General features: G+C 40.5%; 1 protein-coding gene across 1 annotated transcript in view; it reads right to left on the minus strand.

The window, feature by feature from the left end:
* Window positions 1–12,378, minus strand: part of LOC139914645 (kinesin-like protein KIF20B) — an 86,827-nt gene that overhangs the window by 3,723 nt on the left and 70,726 nt on the right. The window contains exons 33-34 of the mRNA XM_078288646.1: window positions 8,675–8,716; window positions 1,200–1,274 (exon numbers count right to left, since the gene is read on the minus strand). Coding sequence (XP_078144772.1) covers window positions 1,200–1,274; window positions 8,675–8,716 — 117 coding nt within the window. The remainder of the gene's footprint in view (window positions 1–1,199; window positions 1,275–8,674; window positions 8,717–12,378) is intronic.

Genomic DNA, 12,378 nt, shown 5'->3' on the forward strand with positions numbered 1-12,378 from the left:
TTATTGACGTTATTGAAGGTGTTACCTTGACAACTTAGGAAAAAAAAAATCAAGCTTTGCTCTCTTTCCAGCTGTCAGAAGACAGAAGGAATGATATCAATACCGTCAATTTATTGTATTAATGTACTAGTTAGGCTTGGTCCAATATTCAATAATATTGAATATTGCGATATTTGGCGAATATCGCAATATTTTCTGCAGTATCAAATATTTACTCCCCGCCCCCACACGTCCCCGGCACCATGTGTTGCTTAGATCACAATTGTGCAAACGTTTAAACTTATAAACCTATATAAGGCACTAGTGGTGAGATAGTAAAAAACAAAAATAATCATAGAGGAAAAATATAATTTCAAAAAGGTTCCCTTTCCACAATCAGCCACACTCATTCCTGACATTTCCTGGAAATATCAGGAATGAGCAAGTTACACCAAATATAGTAAGATCAAATTTCTAGGGTATTTAGAAGAAATAAAACAAAATACAAAAAATGCTAATATTGTATGTCGCAATATTTTGGCGGGACAGCATCGCGATATTAAATATTGGATATCGCCTAAGCCTAGTAATAGTTTGTTTTTTGTAAGAAAGAATATTACTGCAATACTAATGCAGGAAAGATGCCGGAGAAACATACAACGGAGGATTTCTACAACGATTGATCATCCTGTCTGTAACTGTGTATGAGAACAGGCGTTGGCTAATGTAGGAAATTGATTTGATAGTGACACCAGAACCAATACTTCAAGTTCAATACTAGTCCTAATGATATTTTTCTTTTTTTCGCTACTGTTATTACAGTTTAGTACAGTAAACACTTGTACCTACCATCTGCTCTGGTTAAAATCACCAGACCACGCTCATTTACTGTCCTCAGTCAGAATACACACACGCTAACAGATAACAAGTGTGACTGGAAGAATCTGGTGGCTTGAAAATGTCACTGCCTCTTGATGAATTAAGATCAATAATGTGAAAAAGTAGCACAGTTGTTTTTTTTTGGTGCCGTGACGTCTTTGACTATGAATTATGGATTTGTACATAACAGCACATGCTCATATATGTGTATCTATGTATGCGTGGGCGTGGTCATTTGCATATACATGTGTGCACGTCTCTATGCCAGTGTGTGTTTTTCATGCGCTTCCATATGTGTGCCTGTATGTGTGTGTGTGTGCGTGTGTGTGTGTATACATCACCTCCTCTTGGTGTGGGGTCAGCTTTGGCGTCAGTCTGGTCCTGGTGTTCCTTCTGTTCTCTGCCTCCACCTCTTCCTAACAGCACACACACACACACACACACACAGCAGGGAAGCGCGAATGCACACACAAAAACACAAACGGGCAAAGACACACACACACAGAAACCAAGTGTTAAGACGCTGAGTGTGTACTGAGTCATCTGTACCAGAGGATTAGTAAGAGGCCAACAAGCAGAGAGGTTGGAAGGAGGCATGTAGCTAAAAACAACCACAGACAGCTTTGTAATGACAGCAGAGTTTAGACGAGATGTCAATAACACAAGGTAGACCCGACAAAAAACACAAACCTTTTGTCCACCGGTCAAAGTGGGCGGTCAATTCCACTTTTACAATTTCACCAGCCCAAATAATTTGTGAGGGCAGAAAACAAGCTCCAATTTGTGGTTATTTACCTGCCAAAGCAGCTAGCAGAGCTGACAGGCCTAACTGCCGCCAGTCAAAATATATTGCCTGTGTCTCTCAGAAACCCCTCAATTAATCTTCAATTTTCGTTTTTGAATGAGCTTCTTCTTGTGCGTGACAACAGCCATTGTCACCCGAGTGTAGAAAATGTTTCATTGTAAACACAAAAACACAAACAAACATGGGTGACTATGAGGAAAACAACAAACCTGATCACTAACATTTTGGAGGCAAGCTTTCGGGTTTTCAGCGGAGCAGCGAAGGACGTTTGTAAATGCTTTAAAATACTTTCTCTGCCATGCTGAGGTAAATCGAATCTTCCTCAGGTATTCTTAACCCAGTTGAAACAGCAGATATTTTTCTCCCAAGTCTGCGGTCTGAGAGCTGATGAGCAGGATGACGTGGCACAGATGGGGATGAGGTGCGAGTAAATGGGGGATGATTGCGTGTGAAAAGGAAACATTTCGGCCTTTACTTCTCCCCCCCCCTTGGATTAATCCTGAACAGTGTAAATTGAGATGAGGATGCTTCAGTCTATGGGTTAAAAAGTACAGATGTTAATAATGAGGAAATACCTCGTTTAACTGCATGCTTGCTGCGCTACTGCTGCAATGTCACTCCACACCTCAGAGGAACTGTTATATTTCTAATTTTGTCCCGCTTTCAGCCATCAGAAAATGCAACAGATGATCTGCCAAACAGTTGTTTGAAAGGTTTTGTGTTACGATATGCAAAAAAATATTCCACATTTAAGAAAGAATAGGCCGCTGTGGCTGTTGCAGTATTAGTGGAGGACATTGGTGCAGAGTGGGAGAAGTTGTGATGCCACCAAGTCTACTGATTGCAATCTTGTGGCTGCAGTGCATTCTGGTCTCTCTCCTGCTCCTGTGGTGGAGAAACTGGTCTCTCTCCTCTTCTACGATGGATTTCTCCCTGTATGATTGTTGAACGTCTCTCGGTGCAAAATGGCGGCTCTAGAAAGAAGCCCTCGCTCTTTGATTCTGAGGGACTGACACCAAAACCTGACGTTTACCGCTGATGTTTTAGATCGCTGAAACGTTTTCTGATATCAAACTCCATCGTAGCGGCTGGAAATATCTGGAGGTGACGTCACTAGGGATGGGCATGAGTACTCGAGTACTCGATCTGGACGTCAGTATTCGTTCAACGGTTCAACGTATAGAGTACTCGCATTTTTTTTTTTTTGCTGCTTTGTAAAAAAACCATATATGTATATAATAAATATAAACGTAAATTGACCCTGTTCTATATTAAAAGTTTACATTTTTTGGACGGGACTGCTAGCAAAAATGTATGGTTTAATAGGCTAATTGAAGCCTGGTTGTTCAATAAATGTGTGAAAGCATTAGATAGTAATAGATATTCTTACAGGCCTATAGCCTACGAAATTAACTGTTTAGCGTTAGCCAAACTTTGGTTCCGCTTGTGTGTTTCCAGTCGGACACGGGCCCCTACTCGCATTTTTGCTTGGGTGTTAATTTCGGACCATATTCTTATGTTATTTTTTTTGTTGCGAGTACTCGAATATTGAAATTACTTAAAATGCCCATCCCTACACGTCACCTCGTCTACGATTGACCGGGAATAAGAAAAACACAACACCAAACAACAAAATGGACCCCGAAGTGCAAGGTACATCGGCAATAGCTGTTTTTCAACTGTGTTTAAAGTGTTTGAGTGGATTTTTCCTTTAAGGTGCTGTATATACTGTCTACTGTATGTCCCTCCACTATCCCACTGCAGTGAACGTGATTTCTTGTTGTCTGTGCATCATGTGTGCAAATATGTAGTTATGTCTCTATGTGATTTGCCAATATATTCCTCCATCAATTTCACTGAGACAAATTCCTGGGCATTTTCCTGTACTCAAAGAAAGTGATCGTGACTCAGAAGGGGCGGCCATGACCCGAGAAGGCGGTTCAGCGGCTGGGCAGAGGGGTGGGCGTGGTGTGTGCCATAATACACTCCACTTTAAAACCAGAAAAAGGTCACAACATGTGGAGTCATCAGTGACTCACTGGCTGTCTATAAAAATAATCTGAGGAGGGAGGGAGAGGAGGGAGAGGTAGAGATTGGTAGAGATAAAAAGAAGGCGGGAAGAACGGAAATGAGAGGAGATCGTGTGTTACAGTGTGTGTGTGTGTGAGAGAGAGAGAGAGAGAGAGCAAGGAAGAGGTGGAGATACACAGATGAGCAGTGATAAGCGATAGCGATAAAGCATAATTGGAGTGTGTGGAGAAAATAAATCAGAGGGAATGGTGTGAGTGTGAGAGGAGTGGAGATAGAGATGTGTAGAGATAAAGGGAGTGTGTGGAGAAAGTAAAGGAGGAATGAGATGGTGTGTCGTCAAGAGCTAGTGACAAGGTAAGATGCAGAGAAGATAGTGACAGGCAGAGATAGTAGTAGATGGTTTATCAAATATTATATTTTTTTTGAGAAAAGCTGATTTGAATGTCCCAGGATTCATTTGGCTTTGAGAGTTTGTGTATTCTTTCAATTTCAAACTATTTCCAGCCCTCAAATTTTAGCTGGTGCAAATTGACACTGTTTAAACTGAGCAAGGTAATGTACTAGTGGGCAGATCCAACATGCAGTGATGCAAATTTATTGCAGGTAATAGCACAAATTAGCGAGATAATCACCCATCTTTTTTTTGTTTTTTTTTTACAACCAGCTATAATAAATTGACTCGATCCTATTTGGGGTTTTATGTTCTATTGTCTCAATTAGATAAAATACTGGTTGAAAATCGGGTAGCGGACCGTAATTCACAGCCACTCCACCATCCTGGAAGCAGCCAGCTGAGCCACAATTCACTCCTGTCGAAACACATGACTTCTGATTTGGTGGAGTCGACTACAGGCTCTTGAAACTCTATAAAGGCTGAGAAAGAACAGAAAGAACAGGGAAGGAGGGAAAAATAAACTACAGGTTGCGCTGCAGGAACAAATAACAGAGGCAGCGCCTACAATATTATTTCCATACAGTATATCAGTGTGTGACAGATGGTCACTCCGCGGTACGCAACACTTCGGTTGATATCGCATCTGTCAGACCGAAACCTTGTATTTTCAAAAAGCCAACTTTACAGGAATTTAGTAAACAGTCTTGCTTCCAGATTTCATCATGGTTTTTGACTGGGTTCCATATTCTCTAAGGTGATCCAACTTGCTCTACTTATAAAAAAGGACCATGGAACCTGTACCATGAAAAGTAATATGAAAATCGCAAAAACCGCAATTGCAATTAGGATTTTCTGGGACAGCAGTGATACGCCCTCCGAATAAAAGCCAAATCACTGTCAATAAATCATTAAGGGCTTATCTGCAGAACAGATAGACATGGCTGGCTGGGAGAGACAAGGCATCTTGAGAGGTAGAGAGGGGGGGATGGAGAGAGTGGGAGAGAGAGAGAGAGAGAGAAAGAGATAGTGAGTGACAGAGAGAAGGGGACAGCAAGTTGACAGAAAGATAGAGAAAGAAAAAAGGGAGTGCAAGATGAATAAAGACAGAGAAGAAAGAGAGATTGCATGCAAAGAATAAAATAGAGATGAGGTGGTTTATTTCCCTGTGTGTGTGTGTGTGTGTGTGTGTGCTTATCAGCCTGCCAACCATTCTGTTATCTCTGAGAATATTGAAACGGTGCAGGAGTCTTGACGGCTGATGAAATCTGCTGCCGTATAAACGCTGGGTCACCGGCTCCAGATGTGTCAAACCCATCAGATAAGACGCCACTTTACCATGCAACTCACTGCTGAGGTGTCACATGGCTGTTCAGCACTCAATTTAAAAAAGGTACCAATTTAACATCAATAAATTACATACATTTTGAGATATTAGTATAATTACGGTAAAACAAGACAGCCAGCAAATCAGTGAAAAGATTGGCAGCTGTTACTCTGCACTTTATGTTGCTTTACGGCACAAAATTAATTTGAATAAATACAAGCACTAACAATACCACTGGTGTGAGATAACGGTGTGTGATGACTAACAATCGCCGCCACCATGGTCTCATTTAATTGCAGTAATTATATCAAGGTATCAATTAATTACACGATGATATATTGATGATTAAAAATGCCACACAGCCTCTTTAACACAGGCTTATGATTGAGGCAGAAGGTTAGGAGGTTTTGTTGAGCCAATCAAGCACTAAAGCTGCCACAGTCTGACAAAACCAGGGGCCAGATGTATAAATGACGTCGCGCACAAAGAGAAAGCATACGCCACTTCCCACAAAGAGTGTGATACAGCACTGCGGCAAAGAGAAGGACGGCGTCGAATAGGGAATTTGTCTGACATTATATTTAGTGCCTTAATCTTTTCAGCGCGCCATAGCAGCCTATTCCCAATAGAGCTGCATATAATAACATTTATAGATGTGTCGTTTACATCCTTTTTTTCTACAAGAATAATTTTTGTTCCAGCACAAGTTAAATAGGTTTACATGTGGGAATAACGGACATATTGGACCATAAATCAGAGCTAATTGTGTGATCCATCAATAGGCTACTGTGGCTCACAATGTATAGCGGTGCGTAATAGCTGTGTGTAACGAGCGCACAGAACAATATGTGAACACAATGTAAGCAGGGTTTTATAAGTCTGAAAAGAAAAAGACTGCATATGCATGTTTTCAATTTTGTGCATACACAGATTTTCAGTATTGAATGCATCGGGGAAATCCTTTGACGGACAGTTTGGCATGGGGGGCTTTCTCCTTGATCCTCTCCACGACTCTGGGGACTCGGTGGGCTAATTGAGCCTTTAGCTAGCCAATATCCTGTGGTACACGTCCAGCCTCAGAGGACGAGTCACTGATAATTGCCTGCATTGTCACCCACCAGTTAGGCTGTACAGGCACACTCATATATATATATATATGTATGTATTAATAAACTCGTCAGACCAATATAAGTGACTGATATTAGTGGCCTTCCCAAGATATATTGGTATCAGCATTTGGTTTTGTCAAAATTACTTAAGGTTGTTATTGTGTGTAGATTTTTTGTAACTATCTACTGTTTGAGATACAGTAGATAAAAAACAAATCTTGGAAAAAAGAAAAATATGTGTAAGAAATATATGTCTAAGAATCCTGGTGTAGAATTTGGTCTGGTAATAATGATGAACTATCCTGGGCTGAATCACAGTCCATTCATTAGTGGATATAACAGATGCTGTTAATTTCTTATCTCCAAGTTAATAAATTGTGGGGCACCATGCCGATTGGCTGCCTTCTTCAATTAGAGCTGCATGACAAAAATCATGTTTTGATTATTCTTAATTTGAATATTGTAATCGAAATATGAATCGCTATTCATGTGGACAGAGCTTTTTATACATAATTTTGGTTTTCAGCACTTGAAAAAAAAACCCATCTCTTTGAAGATGAAAAATGAGAAGCTCACAGGATTTACTTGGTTTGAATAAAATTAAGAATTTCTCCAACGTGCAAGATGATCTGTGGGCCGGGGATTCTGCAGAGCACCTGCAAACATTTACAAGGCTTTCTGAATCACCTGTCCCTTAAATAAATACAGCTTCTTGCAGTTTGGAAATTGCAATACAGAATACTGTGAGTTTGAGTGTTTTGTTTGGACTGTGCAGCTCTATCTCAAATCCAATTTCACCAACTCCCATTCAAATTCTGGCTGGTGAGGATAACTTTTAACAAGTGCAATTGTACAGCAGGCAGACGTCGGGTTTTCCAGAACCAGGGGCAACTCAACAAACTTTCTAACAAGCAGGGAGAGTAATGGTTAGATAATCAGCTCTGCAGTGATCCTGTTCTCCCATGACCCCGTGTGTCCGGCCTGCTGAAGTGTCCTTGAGCAACACTGAATCCCTACCAACTCCAGGGCCAGGAGAAAGGATGAGTTTGCCCCTCAGGGATCAATCAGTATAACAACAGCAATGAAAAAGATCAAAGCTATATTTATAATAACTATAGTCCAGTTAAAAAAATCTCTCTAGGCAACAAGATGCAAATAAGAGGAGAAAGGGAAAAGCTGTTTAGGAGCAAGGTGTGAGGCGTTCCATTCCCTGTACAGCTCATCGGGGAGAGCATGGCACCAACACCATCTATTTTTGTATCTGTATTGATCCGGGGAAGGTTGGGTGAGCATGCATTCGGTTTTCAGCAGCAGCCTGTTTCACACTCCCACGGTTTCTCACATTCATACCTGGGAGCTGACCTGTAAACCACAGTCCTCTACTGTTGGCCAGCGCCCACTGAAGCAGCTGGGGGGGTTAAAGGCCTTTGCTCAAGGGGAACCTGCTCAGTAGCTGTGCGTTTCCCATTCACTTCCCCATTCCACTTAGATTTTTGTTTTCAGCCAGTTTGGGATTCAGACTAGCAACCTTCCTGTCAGAATCTCTCTTCTCTGATCTCTAGACTACTGCTGCCGCCATATTAAGGTGCTTTTGGATGAAATCGCTCACCAAATGGTAGGGATGGGACGATCTGCTTATGCAATTAATAAAAGTTCAATGACAACAAATTCTGACTGTGCAGAATTATGTTTATTTCTGAGACACAAATCTTTCTAGCGATGCCATTGGCTCGCTACAATGTAAACAACAATTTAAAAATGTCATTACAAAGTGACAATAGTATAATTTGGATGGAGAGCTTGTGAAACTGTGATGGTCAAGCGTCTCATTTGTGATTACTACAGCAGAATAAAATGGAGCTGATATCACCATTCATTTTTCTGCCCCACCATACGTGTCGTCACATTTTTTGCGTTGCGATATATTGAATTTCGATATTTTGTCCCATCCCTACCAAATGGCATCAAATACAGTATATGATGAGTAAGTCATGGGCAGCACTGTGGCATTTGGCTCTGAAGTGGAAACTAGACTAATGAGGTGAATGATGAATATATGAATTTGACGATGACTGTGATGAAGAATGTTTGTATGAGTGCATATGAATATAGGGGGATGAAAAAATGATCAGTCCCATAAAAAAATGAAGTACCTCGCGTGCTGTTCGTCGTTTACTCCTCCTGAAAATGTTGGTCTTCAGAAAAGAAACAAGTTGATTAGAAACAAGCCTGCGGGGCGCTGCGTCTTTTTCAATTATGAAGAATCACAAACATATGCCTTAATTAGGCCGTTAATACAAGTTGTAAAGATTAACAGTTCAGTAAATGCACAATAAAAGACAGATTACATCACCGACCCGTGCATGACAGCGACAGTTGTTTTCCTTCAAGTGTGTCCAATCCATCACAAACAAAATGGCTGCAATACTATGACAAATTAGCATAATAACTCGGTCGTAACTATCCCTCATGCTGATAAACATGGTGCACATGGGTAGAAGAGATGACATCTTGTCTTGCATTAGAGAGACTGACATATGTAGCTAGAGCAAAGGACTGTACAAAAATATGGAATCCTTTATTCTCTTGAAGGTGAGAATGTACAGTCAACTTGAAAGTGTTTTATATTGCTGCATGACTTTAACTTTTATATATTTATTTACTCTTATTTATTTATCCATTTATGCTGTATGTGTATTTTTTACACACTAAATAACTAAGATGCGAGAACGATAGCTCATTTTACTTTTGTCCATATGTACAATACCAGTCAAAAGGTTTGGACACACCACATTTTTCTTTATTTTTTACTATTTTCCACATTTTAGAATAATAGTAAAGACATCAAAACTATGAAATAACACAAATGGAATTGTGCAGTGAGCAAAAAAGAGCAAAAGTAGCCGCCCTTTGCCTTGATGGAAAGGCAAATTGGAAAGAAAAGAAATTCATACATAGGATCAACTTCACTATTTATATTTGTCTAAGAAACAAATTTCGAGCATTTAAGCAGAAGCCTTTAGATCAGAATGGCTTTAAGAGAATGAAAAACATTCAATCAGGCGGGCCCAAACTTTTGCCTGGTAGTGTATATGATTTAAAAATTCAATAAAAAACATTGATAAAAAAAAAACCCAAACTGTAGGACGAGTGCTTATGTAGAAATGTAGCGTGGGACGGCAGAGGAAGCGGGGGTGCAGTGGTGAAGGGGAGAGCGCATATGGCGTTCGGGGCTATGAAGGGGTCGCCTCCCATCGCAGGCGTTTGGCTGAATTAGGCCAAAACACGCCTCCGAAAAGCTCTACAGTAAACTCTGGCGCCCTCGAACCCCCTCGCTCTGTATCCGCTCTCAGCGCCGATCAGACCTACGGGCTCCACACCTACACCACAACACATACTTGTATCCAAACGCTGGCAGCCTTCAAAGCAAAAAAAGTATTTTTGACGAAGATACACGAGGGATCGAAATGGCGTCGATATAAGGTGTATGAATGGAGGTGCGTGGGAAGGTTTCACTGTGACTCATGCGAGTCGGCACCTCACCTCCATGTGCGGAAAACTAAATGTTTCCTCTGTGATTTTCTGTAGCAGCGGTGCTTTTGGGTGTAATTTTAATTTTGGTTCCACATGAGGATTGATCTGATTTATGGCTGCAGTGTCGGCTGCAGTGCTGCTAAATATTTTCTTTGAATACTTGAGCATTATGAAACCATTAATTCTGAGCATCCAATTTCCCCTTGGGGATCAATTAAGTACATCTTACACTTTGTTTTTGTGTTTTAGTGGGAAGTTTGGCTAATTACACTGTTTTATTTTCACATTTTCCATAGCAGCTTTAGTAGTGTCCTTGCTGGAGTGGTGCACCAATGCTGAATGAGTACAGAGGAAACACTAAATACAGCCAAAAAAAGTGAGAAAAATCTCTAGTCTGACAATGAGGCCTACTACCATAGAATGATTTGGCTTCAGTCTGATGCTGTAGTTAGAGGTCATTGAACTATTGAGTGGACCTTTAAGCCTAACTTACACTGGTAATATTACCGTACATGGTAATATTGTGCATGGTAGCGTACATAGTAATATTTCCATTTCTATTCTACTGAACAGAAATGGCTTTACTGGAGCCAGCAATGCGATGCTTCCCTTTATTACAGTGGCCTGTTTGTTAATATAGTTGCTTTGTTCACAGCACTTTATTTGGTTTAATACATAGCAAAAACATTAATATCATTTATGTTATTAGAAACCAAACGAATGCATCTTTACAGTTAGCAGATTTTTTGACGAGCTTGCAGGGCCTCTGCTGTGAGTTATTCAGAACATTAATTAGACGGGGGCACTGACATTATTTAATATTTCATATCAATTCAAAGGAAAACATTAAAAGTGTATACTACTTCAGGCTAAAGAAGCTTAGGATGCCACTGGAGCCTCTTCAGCTCTGCTGCCCCGGAGGGTCCCACAGCTCCCTGCTGCATTCATGTTTAATGTTCAAAACCAATAAGCTTTCTTATGTTTGTGTTTGAATGTCCATATGACTCAAATAAATTCTGTGCTGTTGACAGTGGGTACATTTTGGAATCACAGAGGGGAGATTTTACTGTGTATAAATGTGTGTGCCTATGTGTTTGAGTGTGTTTTCACTCTGTGTGTGTGTGTGTATGTACATGCATGTCCAAGTTTAAATGTCTGCACCCTTCCGTCTGTGAGGAAAGCGGCTCAAAGCAGCCATTTAAAACCTCATAAGGAACATATTAAAAAACAAAACACATTTATGACCAAAATGAGATCGTTGTTAAAGATTTAAGGGTTGCCATGGCTGCCAGTAGCACTAATATTTATCTCCTGTGAGAACAGACAACCATTTATGTTAGGTTGTATTAGTGTTGCATGGAGTACTGGGACTGAAAAAGTACCGCAATACCTGATTTGAGTAACAGCACCACTAACAGCACTCTGTTCTGTAGTGCTGCACATCATTGTACTATTATCATCTTATATAATTCACACTTATGAATGTAAATCCTATAAATACCTGTTTATTCGCACACAGATTAAGTTTGCCATACAATTTACCATAAAATCACGCTCCAGACTAGTTTAACTTTTGTTGTCTTGCTTTGATGACCTTGTGCAGTTTTACACAAAAGGCGGGCAAGTTGTACAAAAGCAAATTATGTGCTACAGGAAACACGTTTTGTTCATTGAGTTTTTACTATTTCTATGAATGTTGAATTGATAGGGGAAAAAACAAGTAGGAAAGTAAGTATAAAAGCAAGTAGAAGTTCAAGCACTCTGATGCCACCTTTACGAAATTCCAACTGGGAAAAAAACTTTCACGTCAACCTGCTAGTAGAAATTACAAGTACGATATGTGGGAATATTTTACGGGCTCTCCCACCTGGCATCACGAACTGCGGAAGCGCGTCAACACAAGCGGTAAACATGGCAGGGAATCCAGTTACAGTTCGTTTGTGGTTGATTTTAAATTCATAAATACAAATGATTTTGGATGTGGGCGTTCCAATGAGTAAAACGTGTGAAAGCTTTTTGATCTTTGTAGCAACGAAGTCCCATTCTTGCACTTCTTCCAGTATGACCTGAACGCAGTAGAAGAACCGGCTGCTTAAACAAGGAAGTGTGCGGAAAAAAAAAAAAGTATCAAAAGGACTATTACCGTATTTCCTCTAATAGTGGCCTGTAGTCAATTAAAAGCCGGGTCTCCGATAATGGCCGGGGCCGTCATCGACACGAACAAATCAAGGCCGGTCTCAAATACAGGCCGGGGGAAAAAACAAAGGAAACAAGACTAGGTCAAAACCTAGTATATAGCTGCACCGTGTCCGTCTCCTCTCTC

Source organism: Centroberyx gerrardi, chromosome 15 (assembly GCF_048128805.1).
Source record: "Centroberyx gerrardi isolate f3 chromosome 15, fCenGer3.hap1.cur.20231027, whole genome shotgun sequence".
Lineage (NCBI taxonomy): Eukaryota > Metazoa > Chordata > Actinopteri > Beryciformes > Berycidae > Centroberyx > Centroberyx gerrardi.